The following is a 26417-nucleotide window of genomic DNA, read 5'->3' on the forward strand; positions in this document are numbered from 1 at the left end:
AGTGTGTCCCTTATATATGTGTAACGCAGCACCGGGCGAAAGGGGGGGGGATGACGTCATTTTGCAGTCTGGCGATAGAAAGCCAGAGCCCGCGCGTGTGTGTGTATATATATATTTCTTCTTATTCTTACGCAGTGGCGAGGTCTTGGACACCAAGTAAGCCCGGAGCTTTGAGGAGAAGCGTGACGGGACGAAATGCCGTGTTGAGTCACCCTCGATGTGCGCGTGACGGCGAAAAACAGCCAGGGCAGCAGTCTGGTTCCGAGCGGGTGGGGGCCGGAGAGGGAGAGAGAAGGGGGGAGGGGGGAGAAGGACGCAGTGTGGGCGGGTTGAAAAACGCCGAGTGGGAGGGGACGCCAGCGTGATATTCCCACCGGTTTTTTTCTTTAATCTTCTCCGTAGAGCCAAAAAAACAAGGGCATCCATCGGTGTCTCCATCTTCGTCGCGCCTCATCACCGAGTCGCACGTCAGGCTGAAACGCACGCACACACACACTCGTGTCATCTCTTCAAGCCGCTGTGTAAAAGATTGTGCGTGTGTCCTCTACCTGGAGGTCTGCTTCCAGCCTGCGGAGGGCGAGGTGAGGGTGGTGGGGGGACTGCCGAGCGGCAGGGGCGTGAGAGGCGGATGCTGCGAGCGTAGAGGCTGGGTACCAACCGGGAGCATCACCGCAACTCACCACGGTAATGTCAAATCTTCAGCTTCAGCTAGTCGTGTATGCGACATTTCCTCTCCTGACTCTAAGGTGGTGTGTGTGTGGGGGGGCTCTCAACACGGCCAGCAACGGAGCCCCAGCTCGTAATGTGAATCGGCCGACTAGTGTCGCATCGCGTGCGTCTCTGCATGGTGTCGGGTGGACGCGTAGCCGGAACAACGTGTGATCGACTCATCTGCTCTGTATCTCCTTCTCAATGCGATCTGCAGAGCGTGTTGTCCTGTGGCCCATCCAGGACTGCAGCAATGGGAAAAACGTATAGTGTCTTGTTATGTCAATGAGAGCATGTACCCCCACCCGACCCCCCCTCTCCACCACTCCTCGTTTTTCAGTTGACTCCCACAAGACAGCGGCTGCGTTGTTTTAATCTAACAAACCACAATTACCTTTTTAATAGTGACACACGCGCAGGCTACACGCTCACGTATACATGCATCCACCATAGGAGGTTTCTCTATGAAGACACGCGCTATGATGGTGTATTGGTTTGTATACCGACTCAATATGCAGCACCAAATCGAGTTTGTCATGTCGGGTCTCTGCTAGGCCTCTAAAGGTTGCATGACACCTGAGTGGTGTTTTAATGCACAAACACCGTATCTGATTGGTCCAATGTCTCTCGTTACTGTTCCTGTCTCTGTCAGAGCTGATCAGTTATTGATGCATGTACTTCATCCCCCCTCCACCCAGTTCCTCCTTCTACTTTTCCTTTCCTCCCACAGATGGACAGAATGCATTTTCTCTCCCTCTTCCTCCTTTGCTTGACTTCGGTTGCCGATGGCAACAAAGGTCAGTTCCTCGTCATTTTGACTGTTGATTGTGATGTATTGAAGTGATGGTCGAAGTCGCCATGGGAGCACTCAGACCTGTCAAGGTGCTCGGGCTTGACCACGGCAGTTTTTACCTCGAAATGCTCCTGATTACTTTATAGCTCTGCATGTATTCATTAGATATCAGTGTCCTCTTTAAAGTAACAGACATGCATGTCTTTTTATACATTTTGTGTCAGCGTGCACGCGTCTGTTTTAACAGTGCTGTGCCTGAGAAGGTGACGAATCGGTTTCCTCCTCTGCATCAGGTTCATCATCATGTAAAACCATGGCTCTGATTCAGCATCATTGTTCCAATTGATTATCATCCCGAGGGAAGGCAAAGTGAAACAGACAGCGAGAAGGGAGAAACGTCACAGACGGAGCTGGTAGGGAGGGACGCAGGGAGCACGAGGAGATTTTAGGAGAGATGGAGTGTCAGAGAGCAACACAGAGAAGAGGGGGGAGACGAGTGAAATGCTGTGAAAGACAGAGCTGTGACAGGAGAGGACATGGCTGAAAAGACGCAGGGCGATGAGGAGGAGGGAGGAGGAGGAGGAGGAAGATGAGGAGAGGGAGGTGGAACATGAGATCCGGTGACATGAGGGAAAAGGGAAAGGTGAAGCCAAAGATACAGGAGGGTTTGTATATCGTGTGTGTGTGAGATAGACAGGGAGGGGTGGGCGAGAGTTGTGGGGCGATAGAGTGACAGAGAGATGAGAAATTGCCAGGAGAGACGGAGAGAGATGGAATGGGATGCCTCTCAATCTGTAATCCCGGATGTAATCCACGGGTTTGATGCTCAGATTAATGCTATAGAGCAGAGGAGGGCAGAGGGGGAGGAGGAGGAGAGCAGAGATCAACTGAGGGGACAGAGGGAGGGAGATAAATTACCAAAAAAAAAAGGACAGTGGAAATGGAGGAGGAGGTGAAGATAGCGGAGTAGACCTTGAGAGGAGAGGATGAATATTTGATTCAGATGTGTGGGGATGAATTACAGAAAATTAAAAGTTTGGTCACATTCATGGCTCAATTCATTCTGTTTTTAAAGCATGACTTTGCCCATTTCAGCCTATTTTATTCCAGTACCGCTGCTTTTTTTGGACATTTATGGACATACATCTTTGCCTTATTTAATAAAAAATAAAAATGTCTTTTGTAGAAAATACCGCAGTGGAAGAAGTGTTAGCCTCTTTTACTTTAGTTGAAGTACCTTTGACTGCAATGAACAATCATTTTATTTTTGGATTTACATATACGTAATCATCTGGTTAATAAAAAGTCCGGAAATAGGGAAAAATACCTGTTTCAGAAAGCCCATTTTTTTAGTACAACAGATGTATTCTCTTTATTACCATGAGAGGAAAATAAAGCAGCACATCTTCTGAACCGAGAAATAGTTGTGTGAAGACAACAAAGCAATTACTCAACACAGTCAAAGCTTCTATTGTTTTTGCTCTCTGTTGGTGTGTAAAATCCTCATCCTTCTTGCTCGTTAACTTGCCATTTGATCGCTCTGAATATCACCACAAGGATGAATAATTAATTTGCAATAAAAGGTTAAATTCACAGTAAACCTTGGGCATTTGCTTTCGACACGGCTGCCCCCCCCCCCCCCCAGTGTTATTGTGCGGTGCCTTTGGCAAGACAGTTTGGCTGACTGATATGAGCAATACACCTCTCTGTGTGTGATGAGGTCAAATCTGACCGGCTTTAATTACACTGCCAACCAGGGAGGTGTGTAGAGCGCCGCGTGACACGAGAGGCAAACCGTCTATAAGGGGAAATCAGGGCGGGTGTGAATGTGATTAAAATGTGTCCTTGTGGTCACACATCAGACATGTATTGTGTAGTTTTCCACTCATGCTCACCATGTCCTTGCCCATAATGGAGTGTTAAAAATAGAACCGTTGGTTCCATGTAATTGCTCCATTTAACCCAAAGCCTCTTTGGTCTCTTCTCTGTGCCGTTCAGCCAATAAGCACAAGCCATGGATCGAGACAGAGTACCAGGGGATTGTCATGGAGAACGACAACACGGTGCTGCTCAACCCCCCCCTCTTTGCCCTGGACAAAGATGCTCCGCTTCACTACGCGGGTAACGGCAACCGCACCAAACGGCCCGGGAGAAGATAGGATGGCAGACCTGGCAAAAAAAAAACACATCTACGTTTAGATGTTTCCATAAATCTGTCTATTGTGAAAAATAGGTCATGCGAAGTACTCATATAGACAAAGGGAATATCACACGGTCAGGCCAAATTATGAATGATCCCACCAGGCTTGGGATTGGATTGTAAACACTGCGTTGCTTTTCTTAAAGATGTTTTGGAGCTCTTAGAGGGCTCCCATTCCCAATAGACCAGTCTAAATATGAAAGGCAATGCACTCAGTCACAGAGTCCACAATTATAGAATAGAATTTTCTCTGAAATTCATTGAGCTCGTGTCAAAAAGGAAGAGAAAATTTGTTGTTTCAGACGTAGACCTTCCAAACCTTCAATTTCTGTTAGCCAGGGAACATCAGCCGCTATAGAGTGGGTTTTATTTTGTGTCCCCCTCATCCTGTTATTATGGTAACAAAAATCTACTAAATAACAAGATCCAATAATGAGTATTTATACATCGGCGCATTTTATTTCCTTTCTCGAGGCTAAAATTGTGGTTAAGTGTTAGTTGTTTTTGCTGCCACACAATGTTAAGCCGAGCCAGACCTGAAATGCTTGAGCAATGAGTAACATCTAAATCCTAAATTCAACAGTAAGCGGATGCAAAGAGGGTAAATATGGGAGTAGAATGTTGTACTTGTTAAATATAGACTACAGCATTCTATATAATTTGTTAAACAACCTAATGTTTGTCAGACAAGGAAATGATTTCGCATTATGTTAATATACTGGATATTTACTGACATTTAGTCATTCAAATATAAATGCATTAGTTTTCGTTGTGAGTTATTTTCTTCCTCTTCCAGGGGAAATCTGTGGCTTCCGGGTTCATAACGGCCCCTCGGGTTCTGGCTCGGTCCAGTTTGAAGCTGTGGTTCTGGACCGCTCCACCGGCGAGGGCCTGGTCCGGTCAAAGGAGCCGCTGGACTGCGAGAACCAGCGCGAGCACAGCTTCACCATCCAGGCCTACGACTGCGGAGAGGGGCCCGATGGAGTCAACAGCAAGAAATCCCACAAGTTAGTAATTCCCCTCCAAACAGAAGACATTGGATTTTGTTTTTTTAACAATAAATAAAGTCTGTATCTAAATTCCCTCTGGCTCAGTGCCGTAAAGACCGTGCAGCCATTTCAGATTCCTGTTCTTACAGCTTTTCGTCTCTCTCTCTCTCCTTTTGTTTTGCTCCCCCCTCCCTCAGGGCCACCGTGCATGTTCGTGTTAACGACGTCAATGAGTTCTCCCCCGTGTTTGTTGAGCGTCGCTACGAGGCTTCAGTCCCAGAAGGACGTCTGTTTGACCGGATCGTGCGCGTGGAGGCTCTGGATGCCGACTGCTCCCCGCAGTACAGCCAGATCTGCTTCTATGACATCATCACCCCTAATGTGCCCTTTGCTATCGACAACGACGGTGAGATATGTTTTATAGCTCAGAGCAATAAATCAGCGGGTGTGGGACTCTCAGGCCTTTTAATATTGGCCTGCCTCTGCTACAGAAACACCAGCCACTATATTATTATCTTCACGGGCTTTCTGCTCTCGTCCCGTCGTCGGTAGAATCAATACGTTCAATGTTAAGTGTCCAATTTCTAAGCGGCGGATGCCCTCAACACATGAAAAGGACCTACACCAGATGCTGCTGGGGTATTGATGTCTGCGTATTGACAGAGCAAAACGAATTGCACGCACTTAACTCCTCGTGCAGGTAGAAACCACGCAATGTTAAAATAGACCTCTGTGTGGGCGTAGTGTTGTTCTGTCTCTGTAAAAATATTGCAGCTGTTTCGGTTTAATATACTATCCCTTTGTACTCGGTGGCTGCTCGTCGATTCCCTAAATTCTCTGTTGCAATGGTTTCCATTGAATGAGGTGGGAGACGCAGCAGCAGCAGAGGACCCTTTGTTATTATGACTCTGCAGAATTGTCCTGGACTGGCACCTCCTTTCTTTTTTTTGGGGGGGGGGGGGGTAAAACCAGTACAGAGACCTTTTTGTTCCTCCCTCACACACTCTGGGCTTGTCATTGTCTGTTTTCTTTTCACTTTGTCTTCTCTCTGTCCCAACCAGAATCCTCCCAGTGTTTCTCCCCTCCGGCCATGTTTATTCTTGTTTCATAATTCCTCGTCCTTTCCTTCTTTGTCTCTCTCTCTCTGCGTCTCCTAGGTAACATCAAGAACACCGAGCCGTTGGACTCAAAGCGTCAACGCGTTTTTACATTCTGGGTGACCGCCTTTGACTGTGGAAAGAACCGAGCACAAGCTGATGCCCAGGTTGTCATCACCGTCAAGCCGTCCTGCAAACCCGGTTGGATCGGTAATCTGACTCTCTGTCTCTGTTTTGGCTGTCATGCTTAGACAACTCTCGAGAGGTTGAAGAGATGTGTTTTAGACGTTTGATCTGTGGAAAATATCACTTTTAGATATGCGTGGGCGGCCGTTACGATGAGTCACCTTTAGTATCTTTATATTGAGAGCTGAGTTTTAAAGAGATAGGCCTGAGTGAAAGGCGGTGAATTACAACATGAGAATGTTGTAGATTACATTAGATCCATACATTGATTCTGTGCATCGCCTCACATTGGATTAGATAAGAATCTATTGACTGAATTTAAAAACAACTTTTTGAATCTAAAGGGTCAGATTGAGATTGCACTATTTTTTTCAGGGTGGACAAAGCGTGTGGAGTACACACCCGGGTCCGGCAGCATCCCCTTGTTCCCCAGCCTGCATTTGGAGACCTGTGAGGAGACTGTGTGGAACATCCAGGCCACCGTAGAGCTTCAGACCGGCCACATCGGGAAGGGCTGTGACAGAGACAGCTACTCCGACAGATCCGTGCGACGCCTGTGTGGTGAGTTCCGGTGTGATTACGTGAATGTGCAGCGGCCCGGATCCTCTTTCTATTAACTGTTTACGCTCTTTTTTCGTCATCAGGGGCTGTTAGGGGTGAAGTAGATCTTCTCCCTCCTCCATCTCCTGCTGCCAACTGGACCTCCGCTCTGCCCACTCTCCCCTCCTCCGACTCCTCTCTGGTCTTCTCCTTCAACGGGTCGAACCACGTCGCCGTGGTGCCGGACTCGGTTGTCTCTGCGTTGTCGGGCGACCACTTCACCCTGCAGCTGTGGATGCGAAGGGGCGGCGCCAACATCCAGCCCGCCACCACTCAGAGCAGAGGCAGTCGCAAGGAGGAGGAGACTATTGTGTGCAGCACTGTCAAGAACGGTGCGTCATGTCACAGACACGTGTGCTTTTTCTCACCCACTCAATTGCCCAGAATCAAAAAGAAAGTCACTGCTGGACAAAAAAAAAAGCAGTTTATAGCTTTAAGAACTAGTTTCAAGGTGCTCTTGAGAGAGACACTTAACCCCAAGTGCACAGAACCAGGAGAACAGAAAAACCCTGGATTGAGCCTGGCGGAATATTGTGTGAACATTTGTAACTTCATGACTTAGGGACTTAGGGGCGTAGGGACATCGCTAGAAAGCCGCGTGTTGGCCCAAACCGTCCCTCTGGGGGAAAGCGGCAATAAAACCACGTTGCATATTTAACGTCTGAAGAAACACCTGCTGAGATTAAGACCGTTTGACACACTTAACCACCAGTTATCTCCTCTGCTGTACAGATGATTCCTTCTCCCACTATTCCCTCTCCGTCCACGGCTGCCGCCTCTCTCTCTTCTACTGGCCCGACGTCTCGGCTGCACGGCCAGTCAAGTTCTTGTGGAAACTGGAGCAGGTAATTAGGGAGCTGCAACACTTTAGCTTTGATGTTCTTCTGTATTTGTACCTTTTTAAATTAAAATGAAATGCATTCTATAGACCGTCTGTGCAAGGTCAGACATCTGGCTCAGGTAGCAATTTCATAAAACGCAGCTACCAGATAGCTTAGTACTTCTGTGCATTTTCAAGTTTTCAAAAAGGAGACCCTAGCAAATATAATGGGAAAAACATTCTATGCGGTTCGGGCAGCACATTGTAGTGTGAAGTGATTTTGTTTTGACTGGAGCTCCTGGTCCCAGACAGATTGAAGCAGCGTGGATTAAAGAAGGCTGAGCTGATATAGAGAAGATTTGTCAAATCCCTTGTCTGACCCACGCTATCTTATTACCCGGCTCATTCTTTTCTGCCCTTCTGTCTGTACGATTCCCTTTGTATTCCAGCTGATGCGTTTATTCATCATTATTCAATAAAATAAGTTAGATAAGCAAGAATAAGATAAGTAAGAAAATCTAGAGCTAATTCATGTAACGACGCGTTGTTATATCTCCTCTCTGACCCCATTAATCATCTCACAACACCTCAGATTTATTAGAAGAGCAAACGTCCACAGATATTTTAACTCTGTCCTTTGTTCAGCCTCAGGATGACTCTGTTTTACCTCTCAACAGGTGTGTGACAGCGAGTGGCATCACCTTTCACTCAGCGTCCAGTTCCCCTCCGTGACGTTGTATGTCGACGGCGTGACCTTTGACCCTGCTCTCATCCACGACAACGGAGCCATCCCCAACCCTGCCCCCCGCCAGAGGATGTTCATTGGAGCCTCCTGGGGTAACGCATGGGAATTTACGCTCGCTGTATCCACAACTCACAAGTATTTAATTTTAGCTTAATGACGGATTCTGACAGAAATCAATGCAAGCAGAGAACTTTTTTTATCCTTCTGCATGAAGGCTGTGAGGAGCAATAATGCAGTTCGCTTCCTGTTTTGTCCATAAAATGTCCTTAAAAATCACACCACGTTGCCAAAGATAGCAGGCTGACGTGTTTGACGTGTGTAATGGCGGCACAGAGGCACCTTCAGAAAGTCTGCAGAGACATTGTCCCTCGCGTCGTTCAATCCCTTGTTTGCCTCATAGTCATAATTTGGTTGATGCATTTGGTCTTTGAGGGCTAATAATATAACTGACTTATCAATTATTCAGAATAACAGAACAACACAAGAGCCAGACAGCTATCAGCCACTTAGACTAGAATTGCTGGTTAAAATGGGAAACTGTGGCTGTCACTTAGCATTAAAATCACATGCGCGCACACACATTGACAGTGTAAAACTCTCATCCATAGAGGAAGTTGCTGCTGCATAGAATGTCTACAATTATATGCTTGCATGTTCTCATTTTTGCCTACCTATGTTATTTATTTCTTATTTTCTTTCTTGATATTGACCAACATGAGTCTTCCTTTCTCTTTCTTTAAAGTATCCTTCTCAGTGGGCCTAATGATTCTCCTTTTCTGTTCCCCTTTGTTCCCGTCTCCGTTTTCCTCAGCAGAGCCCGAAGAGAAGCAGAAGGAAATCCTAAACAACACCATCCCGGAGGGCAAAGACGCAGGTAACCTCCCCGTCTCCATGTTGTTGGAGTTGCAGCGGGAGGATGTGCAGTCTGTCCGTTTGCTCCGTCAGTGTTGATGTACAATTTAAGTGCATATTAGAATATGAGTGAGGCCGCTGTAATCACACTAGACTGTCTCTGGGTTTTCTTTAGTGAAATATGTGGGAGGTTACCACGGCCTGCTGTCGGGGGTGACGGTGCGTCCCGGCAGCGTGGAGCCTCACAGTGTGGTGGAGTGTCTGTACGCCTGCAGGGAAGGCTTGGACTTCGGAGACCTGGAGACTCTGGGCTCCGGCATGAAGGTGACGCCACAGAGAGCCGGAGGCCGCCGCCTTGTAGAAAAAAACAGAGGAGGGACACTAAAGCTCCTTCACATCCGTCATCACCATTAGTGAAATGAGCTTTCTTCTCCGAGAAAGCTCATTGCAAAATAAATATGAATTAGAATACAAAACATACAATATTATGACTAACTTTTCAAAAATGCAGAATAAGTCATAGCTGTAAAAATCCCAATTTCCCAAAAAAATCCCAAAAAGATAAGATAAGATAAAATAAGATAAAAAGCAACTACTGCTTTACTCCTTTAACCTAATATGAGTCAAAACACTATATGACCAAGCCAACCAATGTAGCTATAATGTATATTCCCATCTAGCTAATATATGTGTCCTCAAATAAGGTGTTATTTCATTACTTGTTCCATATCTGTAAGTAGCAGATACATTCACAGATTAATTTAATAATTCATTTTTGGGTTCATAGTCCAAGTATTTCATGCACGTATGATGTATTAACAGCTTTGCCAGGGGGGCAAGTCCAAATGTAATTTATCTTTGATGTGGTTTCATTTTGGAATGCTGCCAAATGTGTTTTTAACCTCCTCTAGTGGCGGTTTGGTGTGTTTGAAGCACTTGCAGTAAAAATATAAACATTTAACATAACAACATATAAAGCAGATCAATACTTCAGCTAATATTATGTCTCTTGGTGTAGAATCCGTATAAAAGAGCCTAATTTATTGGACAATAAAGGAGATTAACCCTGTTTTCCCGCGTTAAACATATCAGTTTGGTCTCGAGCCACGTAACATGTGAATTTATGGGAACTTTAATTTTTCTTTTGTCTACGCAGGTGCATGTGAACCCCAGCCAGTCAGTGTTGGTGCTGGAGGGAGACGACATCGAGAGCTTTAACCGTGCAGTGCAGCAGGTCACCTACCGCAACTCTTTACGCTTCGCCACCCCCGGAGTCCGGCCCCTCAAACTAACCACCTCGCTCAGGTACGTAAACACACGCACGCGCTCTGGTAACTAGCGGTAGTCATACGACGTTTGATTGAAGGTCATTCAGTGAAGACGGGGAGACGGGCTGTGGGAGAGAGGGACATCATTATTGTAATTTATCACTCCGGAAATCTGAACACCACAAATGATACGACTTGAAATGAGATGACTTCTCAATTGAAGCGTCTCTCTCTCTCTGGACTCTGGGCCGTTGCTTTATTCTTTTGACATTGGACTCTTCAAACATGGACCTTGCCTCGGCCGTGATAAGGCTGTGGTGGCAGGATGATTAGAGAGGAGAATACGTGAAAGCAGGAGATAACGAGGAATATCTTATCTCTTTGTTCATTCAGCCATCAAGTTGCTTTTTGCTCTGACAGAGAAAACTAAATTAATTCTGTCTGTTTTTTACTGCAGTTGTTTTATCGATTACATTTAAGAAATTCATTTCATTTTTTTAAATTTAATTCAACTCGATTGTATTTCTATGGTTTGCTTTATGTTAAATAATTTGACATGTATGTAACTGGAAACGTATTGCAAAAATAATGTCCCTGATGCTCAGTGCAGCGCTCTGAATCACCTGGCCGTGAGAATAAAAAGCACACGCACTCTGTTTCGGGGTCAGTGCTCAACCATGCTTAACAACTGCAAACTGGCTCTCCGGTTTTAACAGTCACTTTTAGCTGATGAATTATTAATTCACCTCAGGAAGTACAGTCTACGCGCAGACCGTTTGGTACATTGTGTATTTAAAACCGACAAATCAGATCTTGTCAAACTCTCAGGCAGTGCAGATTATCTCATCACTGACTTTTGTGACGGTTGTTGCGTGTTTATAAGATTAAAATGATTACCGGACCATGAGATGGTCCTGGAGTTTCTGTGGGGGGGGGGGGTTTAGATTCAAGGTCACAGGCAGATTCTTTTTTTTCACTTGGTGTGTCCCAGAGGTTGTTTTTTTTTCTTCCTCCCTCTAGTGTTTTATTGCGTGTGTTAAGATTAGACTGATTTGAGGCCAGGAGTTGCCCAGATGGCTGAACAGCAGGCCCTTCTGGAGAGGCCGATGGAAGCAGCTGCTTACTCTGATAGTGGAACTGTAACACACACACACACACACACACACACACACACACACACACACACACAACATGCTTAATCCCCTTTCAAATGGCCTGCTGAACTATAGTGCAGATAAATAAATCGATGTCAGCAGCCGGTCATCGGCCTGATTTGCTCTGCCATTCTGGCAGGAAATTTTAATTTAACTATGGTTTAACATTTTCAGGCTAAAGATTCCTACGGCAGTGGTATAATTATTAAGACATTGCTCTGGATTAAGATCTGTTTGTCCATCCTGGGCATGGTTTGGTCTGGTGGTGTGAGAGTAATATTCAGGGATCCTTTAAGTCAGAGGGACTTGTCATCTGGGCACCATGACTGACTTTCATGGCAAACTGTCAAATAGTTGCAGATGTATTTCAGTCTGGACCAAAGTGGTGGTGACCAAAAATGTGGAAAGTGTCTTATCTTTTTGTCTCTCTCTTTGTCTCCTTGACCGGCATCGCGCGCTGCCGTCGTCGCCGCCAGATGTTTCAACGAGGAGAGCTGCCTGTCCCACAAGCAGCTGGAAGGATACCTGGTGGTTCTCCAGCCGGACGCCCCTCAGATCTCCCTGTCTGGGGTCGGCCCTCATCTGGCCCGTCCTGCCCCAGAGTTTGAGGGTCCCCGTGGTGTCCCCCTTTTCCCCGAGCTCCGGATTGTCTGTTCCCTGACTCATGCCGTCAACACGGCTGCACAAGTGATGGAGGGAGGTGGTGAGTCACATATTAAACAACTGAAATACCCTTTCTAGCTTAGATAGATTTGGGATATGAATCATTCTCACCACCCATTCTCACCACTTGGAAATAAGTTGAAGTGACCATTTGAAATTTACACCTTTTGTCTCCTAAAATTATCGTCTCTTAGCCCTGATGTCCGACGCTGTGGCTCACACTTTGGACGGCTGTGAGGTCCAACCACTGGGGGAGGAGCTAAACCCAGAAAGGGAGGAGCTTCTGGTGGACATGGATGTCGTGCGAGAGAGGGGACTGGAAATCATCAATACTACTGCTTACATTGCTATCACAGGTGCATTTTAAAGCTATATATACACTTATTTGTCGTCATGTCTCTTCTCCTTTTTGTTTGCAGTTCTCATACTACTAACTTTCCTTTTGTGCCGCGCTCCCTCCAGGTGCCGAATCCATCTCTGTGTACGAGGACGTCCTCCGCTCAGTCCGCTACCGCCTGGCCAAAGGCTCAGCCCGCTTCGAGAGGCGGTTCCGCCTGTCCTGCTCTGAGATGAATGGCAGATACACCAGCAACGAGTTGACTCTGGAGGTGAAAAGAATCGCTGGCCTACAGTGGATAGGAGCATGAGCGCTCAGTCGAGACTTGGATTGTTTTTGTTTCATGTTTTTCTCCTCTGTTTCTCTCGCCTCCTTCACTCAGGTGAACTTCCTCCACTCTCTGGACAGTTTGTACCAACCATCCCATTTGTTGGCCTCCCAGCAGCAGTTTCTCCACCCTTCCCACCACGCTGGAGAGCTGAGTGGACACACCCTGCCCAATCCACACCGCAACTCAGGTGACATGCCCCTTCCCTGTCAAGAACCGATGTTACAGTGACCTTCCCCGTGGTTTTCATTCTATCCGCATGCCTCTCTATACGCACTGTAAAAGTAAAGGTGAACATAAACTTAATGGAAGAAGTCTGACGCACAACACGCAGCAACCTCTGAGATGAAGCACACGCGTCTAATTGCTCTGTGAGGCCGCTCCCAAAGCGAGTCAATCCCCATAGATCCCCTCATTAAGACACCCGGCTTCACAGGAAAACGCCTCGTAGAATAACATCCCTCCGTCTCCAGAGCCATTACCCCCAAGTTTAACACAACTGGAAGAGGCGCGAAGTTTTATTTGACCCAAACCTTTAAATCATGAGAAGTTGGCCATTCGGTTACAAACTTTTAATGTTTCATCAACTTCTGATGAAATCAGTCATTGACGAAAGTAAAAGGAAACTAGGTGGAATTTCCCAACAGCTGAAAAGTCCTTTAAAAGGACACAAACAAGTAGTACTGGTTGTGGTATTTGAACAATTTGTCAACAATAAGACGACGTATAGAACACTTGATTTACAGTTTAGATGTAGATTATTGGGTCACTCATAATCATCACTTGTTGTGTTACAGTAGTGCCAGGAGCAGCCACAGTCATCATAATGGTGTGTGTGGGTTTCCTGGTTGTCATGGTGATCCTCGGCGTTTTCCGAATTCGCTCCATCCATCGCCGCATTGAGGGTGCCGGCGGCGAGGCCAAGGAGGGTACCAGCCAATGGGACGACTCTGCCCTCACCATCATTGTCAACCCCATGGAGGTAAAAAACAAACAAACAGATGAGTTATTGATGCCATGGTGAGAAATGACGGCACCCGTCGAGCTCCTGTTTTCATCCACTAATTGCTCTCTCTCTCTCTCTCTCTCCCAGTCCTATGAGTCCCGTATGGGGATCTCTGCTGACACAGAGGGGGAGGGGGAGGAGGAGGAGGAGGAGGAAGAGGAGGTAGCAGAGTCACCTGAAGACGCTAGCGATGACCAGCGAATCATTATAAAAAAGGAGGGGAGGGACGGCAACGCCCGCCGCTACTGAGCCACACAAATCTCCGCACCAGTTCTCATGGAAACCACCAACCGGCTCACACACTCCACCACTTTTAATATCAACAACCGCTGACACTACTAGTATAAGGAATGTATGCTTACAAACACTAGACACAACACAGTCACTGTAATAACACTTGACACTCAACGCCATATGTGACCTATAGCCGACAACGGGCAGTTGTTCTCCACCTAAATGTTCAATGGCACAATGTATACATTTAATGTAATTTAACCGCCTGAGCAAACCCCACCAAAATTGTATGTGGTGCACCAGTTCTCAATCACAAGGTGGTTTTGTGTCTGTATAGTGTAATACTGATTGAATGACACTGGCTTTGTTTTTAAAAGAAAACGATTGTACTCTTATCTTTTGTTATTGAACCCAGAATGAAATCTTCACAAAATGAATACGGGAGCAATCTGCAACACGCAGGCCTTGAATTGATGAGTAGACACGATCCTTGATCCGACACGTCGCTTATTAGACTCGGCTCGAGAAGTCTCGCACAAGCTGTTTTCTTCGTCTTTGCATCGTCCCTCAACACATTCCTCGCCCGTCGTTAACCACGGAGTGAAGACAGTGAGGTCACTCTGAAAGCTTAAAAAAAAAAACTGTTACGTTGCAGGTATTTTTTTTTTTTTTGGTATTGTGACTATTTTTAGTGCTGCAGCAATTTTAATGTGAGGCTGACGATAAAATAATGTTTTGAGGAGCATCAACCATTCACCTCTCTATTTACGCTAAGTTGATACTTAGGCAATACGCTCTACAGTAAACCCGGTCAAAACCCCCGACCCCCCCACAGTGACCACTGGAATGTCTCTCAATGACTCTCACTGCACTGGTTCACTCACTGCACACTGCTCTTACAATAACTGCAAGACGTCACACGCAATCACACACAAAGACACACACACACACACACATACACACTCCATAGTGCTACCCCTGCTGTTTCCAGAATGTCAGCTCAGCTTGGGCAGTTTTGATTGTATTGATTGTAATGAATTTTCTGTACATACAATGATGAATATTATATTGTCGTTATTACTGTAATTCTTGCAGCCACTCTTCTTCTGCACATTTTGAGAGGGAGCAGATTATGATTTACCTTTTCCATTTGAAGTATCACCTTTACAGAATCACATAACAGTATGATAATGATACTAATAATAATAGTAGTAGTGATACGGATGATAATCTTTGGCTTGAGTGTCTTTTAATTTGTGTGTAATATTGTGGTAATTTAAGGACTCGTCAATATCTGAATCACTGAAAAAGGAAGGCACATTGTTGTGATACTTAGATACGTCTCACTCATTTAATCTTTAATACATTTCAAAACTGAACCTTTAATTGCTTTTCTATTTCCGTCCATCCGGTATATTTGGGTTAATGAATGTACAACTGTGTGCTTTTCCTCACCTGCCCTCTCCCTCCCCGTCTTTCTCCCTCACCTCTCCCTCACTCTTCCTCTGTGTCTCTTGGTGTCTGTCTGTGTAGCCTATCAATGTGCAGTGCTAAACCTGTCAGTAAATAAAGCCTGTCGTTTCTGAGTGTGATGTTAAGAACGAATACACATTGCATTGATTAATAACTTATATTATTACTGTTACTATTGGAACATTACCTATAATTATTGATACAATGATGACATGGATAATGCTGACTAATTGTTATTGAGAACTGTCAGAAAACATTGCAAAATTCATAATAAAAACACTATATGACCGTCTCCACGGGAGAGTTTTTTTTTATTACAGTAGTTAGTTATTTTATAAAACGGTATTTTTAAATTCAAGTTCTTATGAAAAAACCCTGGAAAAGGCACATACTTTTTAAATATTCAATATATTGATATTGTCGGGATCTCCGATCCCCCCAAGTTGGTTGATGAGAAGGATCGCAACACGTTGATTAATTCAAAAAGTCAAAAGGTTAACATTTATTTAGAAGAGAAAAAGATTACATGAGCAATTCTCCGCAGATATCTCTGGCTCTAACTATTGCTTGCATGCAGGAGGTCGAATATACAAGCACATATTTCAGCGTTCGGTGTAAATGGCGTCTCCGAGCAGTAAAAACGCGTCTTTATACACATGTGAAGGACATGCTCAGTGCCAGTTACGAGAAGCTGCAATTCAAGTTGAGATAAGAACCCAGGTGAAGATGAGGGTAGCACACACACACAGCAAGATCATCCTCAGTGGCCGTTGCAAATTATAATTAATTGACATAAAGTAGAAACGTGGATCCGAGAACTTTCGTACCAAATAAGATATGATCCAAGGCCATGAACAGAATACCTTTGTATTGTACTGACCTTCTCAGGACACAGCTGCAAACTAACATTTTGTATCATGCTGCTCTTTGCACGTCAGGGTCAAATACAGACACTTGAGACACAGATTTACTTCCATACAAATGTTATAACATACTTTACCATTACATGCATCTCACTATATTTATGTTATTATGGTTGAGCTTAGAACTATTTTACTGTTTCTGCTAGTCTAATACAACTAACGATTACACAAACTTTTAAGAATCGTTTTTGACTACGTTTTTTTTGTACTTTGTACTATCTACTTATCAAAAAATGTCATTTTACTCTGCAACATTTATCCGACAGCTCAGTTCTTATACAGAATGTACAAAAATAACTTACTCTAAGGAACTCTAAGTTCCTCTCAGAGGCCACGGCCCGTGTGTTGTTGGGCTTTAATTTATGTCAACTGTTGCATACAAGCCTTTCACAAGTTGCTATGATACACAACGTACAGAACATAAAAATAAAAATCTAGATTTTACTGCACAAATAAGTGTTTACAAACGTGGACTCTCCTGCGTAATATACGTAAAACACACGTAGTCAAGTTACGTTCAAGCCGGGCCGTCTCCTTGCGTAAAGACGGTTTGAGAATACGAAGCCCGTCGTGACGCTACGACGCAATGCTAGCGATCGTTGAAGGGTTTCGTGGGTCATGGACGAGGAAGGTAAATAAAAGCCAAGCGCTGAACAACACGCTGCGGTTGCTTTCACTCTGCGGCAACTTTTTTTTACCTGCTACGGTTGAGGAGGACGGGCCGGAGAGGACCGGAGAGAAGGGACAAGTCGGTTGGGCTCCAGCAGCAGATCGGCGGTGAGATGAACACCATGCTACCCGTCTATTTACGCCTCTCTGCCCGCATTGGACGGGAGACGATCTCAGCGCCGCGGCTAGCTTACGTTAGCTAATGCTATCTACACTCGCTACTGCTGAAAGACCACACGGACCGTTAGTGCTCTAAAAAAAGAAGAAGAGCGTCTGTTGGATTCGCCATTTAATGAGCAGCACGTGTGCTGTATTATAAGAGACAATGTGAGGAATATTTACGAAGCGAATGCTGTTTCTGACTGAAGCCCCTGTTAGCATCGGGCAAAAACAATGGGATCACGCTGCTCCATATCAGTACACTGGTTTGACACATGACAGCAGTTTGACAATCAAAATCAACCAGTGTCTTGCATTGGTTTGTTTTTAGAAGTCCGCGGTGGAATATTTTTCTTTAACATAATTTAGTATTTCACAAAAAAAGTGGGATATAGGGACTGTGCAGGGACAAAACATGTAGGGTTAATGCACCCAGTAGCAGGCTTATTATGTGTCACGGTGTCCTCTCTGTCACAGTGAGCGTATTAATATCTGTATAAACCTCTTACTCCCTAATCACCATAAAGTACATCTCTTTGAATAAGTAGGAATACATTTCTCTTAAATCTGTTCGCCTAAGATGTGTCAGTGATAAGTAGTGTTTCACCACCTTCATTTCTGTTTGTAGCTCAACATTTGAAAAGGGTGAAGTGGAGAAGATGTGCAATTCCATTTATGTTCCTGACAGTTAATTATGTAAAGTGTAACCATAATGTGTTCCTCCTGTGGGGATATAGAAGTTGAGCAGGCCAGCTTGTACAACAGTTTGTCGTCTCTTCATCCTGGATGTAGGTCAGCAGCGTCGTGTCCTCTATCCTCGATACTTATTCTGATCAGGGCTGGAATACTGGGACTGACGTCTTGTCATAAAGAATTTTGTTATACTTTTGCTTTTACAGGATCAGGTGAGTGATCATGGGGACAAACGTATATATCGATATCATTTTGATTGGCTCAGTTGTGGTTATCTTATGAATGGGCATACAGATTCCAAAATGTTGAGTAATTTATGCAATATATTAATTGAAAATTCTTACAGGCAGTTGTGCAGAATTCTTAATTTCAAGCCATTTGTGTAAATGGCAACACAAGTTCACAACAACTTAAACCAAAAGCAGGACTAAAAAAAACTTACACATTTCCCTCAAAGGGCTTTACAATCTGTACACCTCATAAATCCTCTGTCCTCCCCCACCCCACCCCAAAAGAAAACTTTTAAGAGATTTTTTTTTTTAAAACATTAAAAAAGAAAGAAAAAGAAAAACGAGAAATACATTTATATAATACAATATAATAATACATTTCTTGTATTGGTACCAAAAAAGTACTTTGTTCCAATACCCAGCCTTGTTATTATAATAATCGGCTGTGATTTTGTATGTAACAATATGGTGATAATTGCATTTTGTTGAATTGCGTGCCAGCTGACGGAAATATGCAGGGCCTGCCGGGCCATCGTGTCCACATTATTAACGGTTCATTCTAAGCCAGGAAACGCCACGGAAAACTGCACATGGAGTCTGGTTTTGGTTACGTTACCATCTGTACTGTGTGGACATGTTGAATACTTTAAAGATGTAGAAACTGCAAAAAGGGATTTACTTTGTCTGAATGGTCTAAAGATGATTCTTTAGACCGTTTTCTGAACACATGTGGAATATTTTGCAGAATGTCCAAACACAAATTGAGTAATCCATCTGCTCTTTCTCTTCTCAGTTCTCAGGTAGTCTGATTGGGTTTGCCTCGTCCCTGTGTTGCCATGGCGATGCGGGATTTGGTGGAGGCAGAATGTGGGGGAGCCAATCCCCTCATGAAGTTGACCAGTCACATGACCAAGGAAGGGGGGGCATGGCGGCACCTCTCAACACCTGCAGTGAGTAATTTGCACATAACCATTAATGCTTTGAATAGTTAAATCTATCCGCCAAATAGATTCCTACAAAGAACCCACATTTCAGTTGGATCATGAAATGGCTGTTGGACAACAGACATGTCACCAGATGTTCTCTGACCTCGTTTTTTGCTTCCTGTTTTCTCAGATTCCTCCCTCTCCCATTGAAATTGCAACTGAAGAAGAGGTCAGCGCTTACGTTCTGCGACATATTGTGTTGACTACGATACTGTACAATATGTCATTATTCTCTTTTTCTCTGAAGCAATTTACAGGGGTGTAGCTCCGGTGCACACTGGCTGCAATTACCTAATATAGTTAAATAAGGTTTTCATTTTTGTCGCAGCTGGTGAATGAGTTCCTTCAGGCCCCCCCCCGGCCCCCACACACATTCGACATGGGTCAGCTTTTGGAGGAAATGCAGCAGATTGACCAGCAGAGCTACAGACAAGCTCCTCAGAGAGGTGCACTTGATTATTCAGTTTTTTTGTTGTTTTTGTCAGAAACTATTTTTTTTTTTTAAGCACCACATATCTCCATGCCATAGCTCCAGATGTGGCAGCGTTGGCCCTCTCTGGCGATTGGACGGAGGAGTTTATCTCCGGTCCCGACTCTGCTGCCGCACCAGGAATCCTCGCGCTTGGTGATGCAACCGATGCCGATTGGACAAAAGAATTTATTGCTGAGGCTGCAGGTAGTTTGAGTTTGTTATAGTTTATTTCTGCGCCGCAGTGTTTGACTCTGGATGTGCAATTTGCTTAATGAAGTCAAGTTCACACTGCATAACTTGCTAGTTGTCAAAACCATTGTACTGTTCACACACTAACTAACTACAGAGGCTCAAACTCCACACAATCCTTCTTCTGGATACTTGAATGAGATCTTCCTTCTGAGAAATTACACAAGCGTAGCGTAGTCATGGTTGATGATGTTGTCGTTGGCGCACGTGTTCTCTATTGAACTATTTCCCATTAGATCAGTCTTTTTCTCTGTGGTGGGCTGCAGGCGAGGCGCCCTTCTGCCTGTTCTTTCCCTCAACCCGTGTCTTGCACCCCCCGACAAGTCCAAATATCTAGCATGCAAAACCTGGAATGTGTCTAAGCGCCAAACAACGCAGAGATTCTTCTGATGTGGGGATTTTGTCCAGCAGCTCGTAAACCTGTCGCACAGCGGAAAATAAGAGCCAAAGTAGTGCAGTGTGAACTAGACACGTTTCTGGAGTCATCATCATCATCACTCTGTCAGATTTCATCAATCTTTATTGACATCAGAGCAAACTTTCCTCCAGTAAATCCTTAGATTTTTGAATTGTGTGTTATTTTTTAGTAATGTGCCTATCCGCTGTGTTTTTCCTCCTTTTTTTCCACTTCTCTGCTCCAGATCCTGGTCGCTGGGCGGAAGAGTACCTGGAACAGTCGGAGGAGAAGTTGTGGCTGGGAGACCTGGGAGACCAGGAGAAGGAATGGTTAGAACAGGGAGGGAATGAAGGAGAGAGAGACTTAAACTGAATTTAATTTTGTCAGACTTTTAACTTTGTGTTCTTGATGTCTAATCTTCAACATAGTTGAAAAAGACTCACCAGCCTGAGTTGAGTTGTTCCTACCTTCAAAGGCTGAATGAAAGCAAGCTGTTCCTTCTACACTTAGATCTTGTTACGGTTTGATTTAACATTTGCGTGTTAATGCGATAGGACAAAGGAGTACCAACCAGGGGAGGAGCTGAAGCAGACAGCCAATGAGCTCGTCTCAAAAGTTGATGACCCCAAGTTACAAAACACTGAGGTGAGCAGCGTGTTCATGTGTGTCACTCATTCATTGGATCTCTTCTCCTCTTATCACCATATCCTTTCGCCTTTTCTTTTACACTTTTTGTAAAGAACTTCCTCGGGAGAACAGCGCATCGGTACAGCTGATGACTTAAGTTTCATTTAGTTGTTTTCAAGCTCATTGCCTTAGTTTGCATAGAACATTATTGGTTTGGAAAGGAACCAGCAGTATTTTAGTCCACATCTGACAGAATGGTAATAGTAAAATGCATTTTTTGTTCTCGTTTTTTTTTTCCGTTGTTGTGTAGTTCCTGCGGTTCATTAGGCAGATTGGCGAGGGCAGTGTGACAGTGGAGAGCAGAACAGACAAACAGCTCAAAGATAAAGCTCAGGCCGCGGAGGCTCAGAGCTGGGCCTCCAACCTAAACCAGGTACGAGTCACTGCCCACCGAGGAGGGGGTTGGTTGCCACTTGGAACACGTTGGGGAGGCACAGTGGTTTGCCCTTGCACAGTATAGACTGTGTGAAGCCTTGTGACTCATCACCGCAGCATCTGACGCAGAGAAACATTTTCCACTAATGTAACCACAAGCTCCACCCGCTGCAAAGCATTGCAGATGGATTTTGTTCAGCAGTGAGAGGACTCTTATGACAATCTGCTTCTCTTCTTCTGCATTAAGCCTTGTTTACAATCAGGCTCTGGTAATTAACCCCTTGTCCCGTTTTTACTTCTTAATTTTACTGAGGTTGTGTGTATTTACTTCATCCAGTTCAGGCAGGAAAAGGCTGATCCCAGATTTGGGATTTTTACTAGATTGTCCCAGTTTTATACAACTAATAGTTGTGTATTCCTTCCAAGAAAATAAAAATAAAATAAACCACTTTTTTAATTTAAAAAGAGTATAAATTCTATTAAAAATAATGCAAAACATTCTTCATACTAATAAATAATTTGCTTTCAGAAATCTAGTGTTTTACTGATAATCTTATGATTTCTATTTGATACTCATTTTCCATAAAATAATTCTGACAGTCAATTGTTATTTTCTATAAAAAGACAATTTCAATCATTTTTTTTACCTTTCCTACATTTATTTTTGTTTTTGTTCTTATCCTGTAAAGGGCGTCCATATTCTACTGTGCGTGTGAAGCTCTCAATTTTTGATGAATATCTAATCATCATATCTCCTTTGTACTTAATTTCCCTGTAATTCTGTCATGTACTTCTCCCATCTTTTGACGTGCTCTCGAACTCTCTGCTTGCCATTCTCTCAATTAACAACCGCCATCAATCTACTCCTCCTACCACCTAAATTCCTCCTCCTCCGCCCACCCCGCCCCTGTAAAAAAACAACAACCTCCCAACAAATCGCCTCCTCCTTATAACATCGTCCTCACCGCCAACCCTCCTCGCCTAATGCCGTAGTTCCTGACGGAGACGGGGGGAGGGAGTCTTCCCCTGGAAGCCCCAGAGAGGAATGAGAAGATTGAGAAAGTTAAAGCTAGACAAGCAGAGCAGTGGGCCAAGGTCATCAGGCAGGTAGGACCTCTGTGGTCGAGAGTTTTTATTTTTATTTTTAGCTGCAGTATACGCAGTAAGATTAGTATTTTCCCACTTAGAAACGGTAGGATTCACTCAGCATTTTATTGTTTTGTTACTGTTGAGTGATCAGATTTTTTTTTTGTGTTTCTTTGTTCATTTTCTTTCCACTCACTTCCTCTCTACTGTCGTAATCTCCCCACCAGCCGCTCTAATAAATAGTTTTTTTAGACAGCCCGTGCATTCTCAGGTCAACCGCTGTCATTGCTCCTGGTTGTTCTTCAGGTGTCGCAGGACTCTGCTGAAGCCTGGGTAGATGAGTTTGCCACATCAGGGCCGGACTTCCAACAAGCTAAAGCTGCAGTGGAGGTGAGACTAGAATCAGTGACCGCTTAACGCCGTACTGGATATTAAATGGGAGCCGTGGTAACAGAGAGGTTAAATGAGAATGTGAAGTAACGACGCGCATCCGTCTCTTCGTCAGAGCGATGTGGACTTCTGGGAGAAGCTGCAGCAGGAGTGGGAGGAGATGGCCAAGAGGGACGCAGAGAGCCACCCCTGGCTGTCCGACTTCGATCAACTACTCAGCTCGTCCTACGACAAGGTAGCGCTCTGCGGTAGCGGTAACTGGCTCAGAACAGTGTACATGGTTGAGGAGTCGAGGGTTTTTACACATAAAAGCTCTACTTGCAGGGAAGGATTCGACGTACAGTGTGCACATCTTTCCACATATTGTCTTCTGCGGGATCTTATATTGGTTCAGTTCATACAGAAATCATTTCTCAATGCCTTTCTTTTGTTTTTCCCAGGGGTATCAATTTGAAGAGGACAACCCCTATTTATCCAACCCTGATCCTTTGTCAGAGGGAGTGAAGCGGATGGAGGCAGGAGACATCCCCGGTGCTGTACGCTTCTTTGAAAGTGCCGTACAGAGAGAACCAGAGAACCAGCTGGTGAGACATTAAAAGCATCCAAAAAGCCTCCTTACTTGTTATGAAACTCACGTATGTCTCCCCACAGAGGGCAGTTGTAATAACGCTGTGGTGTGTGTGTGCGCATTTGTTTTCATTAAATTGCAGGCATGGCAATATCTGGGAACATGTCAGGCAGAGAACGAGCAGGAATTTGCCGCCATCAGCGCCCTCCGCAGGTTGGCTGTGGGAATTGCAAAATACTCATTATTTTAAGAATTTCACTTCATTTTTTTAAATATACATATTTGGTAGACATTGTTTATAAAGTATACATTTTAAGACACTACTACTATATAAAGCTATTTTTTCACATTTTTCTTTTTTGGGAAAACCTCCACAACAAACCTGATATGGTTGCATAAAAATCGGATAAATCTAAATGAGGATATAGATCCCATCCTGTTTCCTTATCAATATGATTGTATGGCGATCTTTCTGCTCAGATTGCGGTGTCCTTATTCATCGCTTTATCAGTTCCGCCTCATTTGACCATTTCCAACATTTGCTTTCTCAACTCGAAGCATGTCGTCCTTTTTTGCTTTTATTCTTTCCTCAGATGTATAGAGCTGAAGAACGACAACCTGACAGCTCTGATGTCGCTGGCTGTCAGTTTCACTAACGAATCGCTGCACAGGCAGGCCTGTGAGACTCTTCGTGATTGGCTGAAGCACAACCCCAAATACCGCTCCGTGTGGGAACAGAATGAGGGTGAAAGCCGGCAGGAAGGTGCCAGAGAGAAGGAAAGAGAGAAGGAGCGGTTCGGCTCACTGCTTCCAGAGTGAGTGTTACACATGTGGGATTCATTGATAGCAGGTTTAAACATTTAGATCCAATATTTCTAAAGGCGTTTTTCACACATTGTAATCCCTTTTAACACTTTGCCTCTTTGTTTTCCTGCCTAGATCTTTGTTTACAGATGTTCAGTCACTGTTCCTGCAAGCTGCCAACTCCGACCCCGCCCAGGTGGACCCCCAGCTGCAGTGTGGTCTGGGAGTTCTCTTCAACCTCAGCGGGGAGTACGACAAGGCCGTGGACTGTTTCAGCGCTGCTCTGTCCGTCACACCGCAGGTTAGTGTTGAATGTGGAAGCCGGCGTGGAGGCGCTACAGTACGTCTTCACACTGCATTTGTCTCTGTGCGCTCTTTTTTAAATTTTTTTCCTTCTTCTTCTGTCTCCATCAGGACTACCTGCTGTGGAATAAGTTGGGGGCCACGCTCGCCAACGGAAGCCGGTCAGAGGAGGCCGTGGCCGCCTACAGGAGAGCTCTGGAGCTGCAGCCCGGTTTCATTCGCAGTCGCTACAACTTGGGAATCAGCTGTGTCAACTTGGGGGCACACAGGTGAGGGTTATTCTTTGGTTATTAGATTCATGTTTTGCTTTGAAACGGGTACTTTTAACAGTTAACCCTGTTTATCTGGGTTAGCTTCAAATTCAGCAAATCAACTCTGCTACTTTTTAATTTGACTTGATATCTTTGGCTCAGCGAGAGGATGGATGAATGATAAATGATCTGTCCCTCTCCTTTATCATCAGAGAGGCGGTAGAGCACTTCCTAGAAGCTCTATCTCTTCAACGCCAGGCCGCCGGGGACGGAGCGAGAGCTGCGAGGGGACCTGGAGGTGCGGCGGCCACCGTGATGTCTGACAACATCTGGTCCACCTTACGCATGGCTCTCAGCATGATGGGAGAGAGCCCTCTGTACGCCGCGGCGGACCGTCGGGACTTGGACACGTTGCTGGCTCACTTCTCCCAGAGAGAGGTGGGCGGTGGGACAGAATGAGGATCAGCCAGGGGGGAGCTCATTGAGTGCGAGTGTGTTTTGCTGGGAGGTAAATGTCCCGGGGACTGAAGGAAGGAAGGAGAGAGGAATCCCAGCAGTAACGGTTCCAGAGAAACCGACGAGGAAGACACTGTGAATTACCCACCAACCCAGACTTCATCTTGTGGTCGAATGACTTCTATCAAACATTGCAGTATTATCCTCTCCCTGGAAGACGCAGTCAGCAACAATACAGTCACTTCACTGTATTTTACACATTTGACAGTCCTCATATTTCATCTTACTCTGTTGATCTGGAGAACTGGGTTCACCTTTGTCGTAGATATGAAGTAATTTGTACTCTATTAAGAATAATGATGGATGCATTGTGGGACGTTTATCATTACGCTTGTCTTTCTTTACAGCAGGGTTTAGGTTGGAAGTGTAGACTCACTACGGTTTAGTAGATTAAAGCTACGCTACTATTGAAAAGAGTATTGCTTTTTATCCAAAGTGCTCCCGGCATTAGGCCGGTCCAGAGTACAAAAACTAATCTGAAGTGCAACAGTGGCCTGTTTTTCTGTTCTTTTTTTAGCCATTATTTAATTATTTTTTTTTGTAATTATCAACCAGGATAGTAAACTGACAACGTGTGTGTGTGTGTGTGTGCGCGTGTGCGTGTCGGGACACGTGGGGGATTCAATTGTGTATCTCGCTGATAATAAGGTCATATAATTGTACTATCATTGACAATGATTTCTCTGGGCTCCTCCCTTCTCTAAGCTCTTTTTCATATCGCTCTTGTAAAACTATTTTCTTTGTTGTAAAATAATGCTATATGCCATATTGTGTATTGTAACATAATTGTTGCACTATAATTGTGTTCAGGCTAGTTGTATCCTGACTGCAATGTTTAATATAATATTCAGCAATAAAGCTTTGATTGCAATAATCTTTATTTCATTTTTCTGAAATGAACAAAATGCCTGACACCAAAGGCTGAAAAGAATGAATGAAGAAATAAAACTAATTTAATGTAATTATATATTAATATAATTAAATCAAATTAAAGCTGTACCGTTTAAGAATAAAAATAATGAATCATTAATTCCTGTTATATCACTGTCTGTTTATATATGAAGTCTGGCGTGTGCCACCGGTCGTGTTTCTGAAGTTTAATTACAATAAATAGAATAAGAACATTATCTAACGCAGAGTAACAATGGGGATAGACTGGTCCACTAATAAAAATATTGTAAAATGTATCTATTTGTGGTGAAATTC

General features: G+C 44.4%; 2 protein-coding genes and 1 long non-coding RNA gene across 9 annotated transcripts; 2 read left to right on the top strand and 1 right to left on the bottom strand.

Annotated features, from left to right (window-relative positions):
* Positions 1-76: 76 nt before the first annotated feature.
* Positions 77-15745, top strand: clstn3 (calsyntenin 3). 2 transcript variants are annotated; one of them, XM_040165705.2, is made up of 19 exons: positions 77-684; positions 1439-1505; positions 3500-3622; positions 4498-4708; positions 4888-5096; positions 5848-5997; positions 6349-6534; positions 6618-6905; positions 7306-7418; positions 8071-8230; positions 8953-9012; positions 9166-9314; positions 10147-10295; positions 11889-12115; positions 12270-12431; positions 12538-12683; positions 12795-12930; positions 13538-13722; positions 13834-15745. In XM_040165705.2, the coding sequence occupies exons 2-19, from the start codon at positions 1439-1441 to the stop codon at positions 13993-13995; spliced, it is 2883 nt and encodes a 960-aa protein (XP_040021639.2). In that variant the 5' UTR covers positions 77-684; the 3' UTR covers positions 13996-15745. The 2 variants fall into 2 exon arrangements, with proteins under 2 accessions (XP_040021639.2, XP_040021640.2); XM_040165706.2 differs by having other exon boundaries at positions 13541-13722.
* Positions 4135-6772, bottom strand: LOC144389608 (uncharacterized). The gene is made up of 2 exons (XR_013453743.1): positions 6376-6772; positions 4135-4663 (listed from the first exon to the last, which is right to left on the bottom strand). It is a non-coding gene; the product is annotated as an uncharacterized LOC144389608 (long non-coding RNA).
* Positions 15746-16409: 664 nt separating the features above from the next.
* pex5 (peroxisomal biogenesis factor 5) lies at positions 16410-26085 on the top strand. 6 transcript variants are annotated; one of them, XM_040165742.2, is made up of 17 exons: positions 16820-17153; positions 18921-19077; positions 19244-19282; positions 19442-19559; positions 19643-19789; positions 20476-20560; positions 20786-20876; positions 21169-21291; positions 22287-22400; positions 22686-22769; positions 22885-23004; positions 23210-23353; positions 23480-23550; positions 23931-24152; positions 24277-24442; positions 24556-24713; positions 24908-26085. In XM_040165742.2, the coding sequence occupies exons 2-17, from the start codon at positions 18964-18966 to the stop codon at positions 25152-25154; spliced, it is 2043 nt and encodes a 680-aa protein (XP_040021676.1). In that variant the 5' UTR covers positions 16820-17153; positions 18921-18963; the 3' UTR covers positions 25155-26085. The 6 variants fall into 6 exon arrangements, with proteins under 6 accessions (XP_040021678.1, XP_040021677.1, XP_040021676.1 ...); XM_078094976.1 differs by lacking the exon at positions 16820-17153 and adding an exon at positions 17763-18109; XM_040165743.2 differs by lacking the exon at positions 22287-22400 and having other exon boundaries at positions 16813-17153.
* The last annotated feature ends 332 nt before the right edge of the window (positions 26086-26417 follow it).

This window comes from Gasterosteus aculeatus, chromosome 20 (genome assembly GCF_964276395.1).
Source record: "Gasterosteus aculeatus chromosome 20, fGasAcu3.hap1.1, whole genome shotgun sequence".
NCBI lineage: Eukaryota > Metazoa > Chordata > Actinopteri > Perciformes > Gasterosteidae > Gasterosteus > Gasterosteus aculeatus.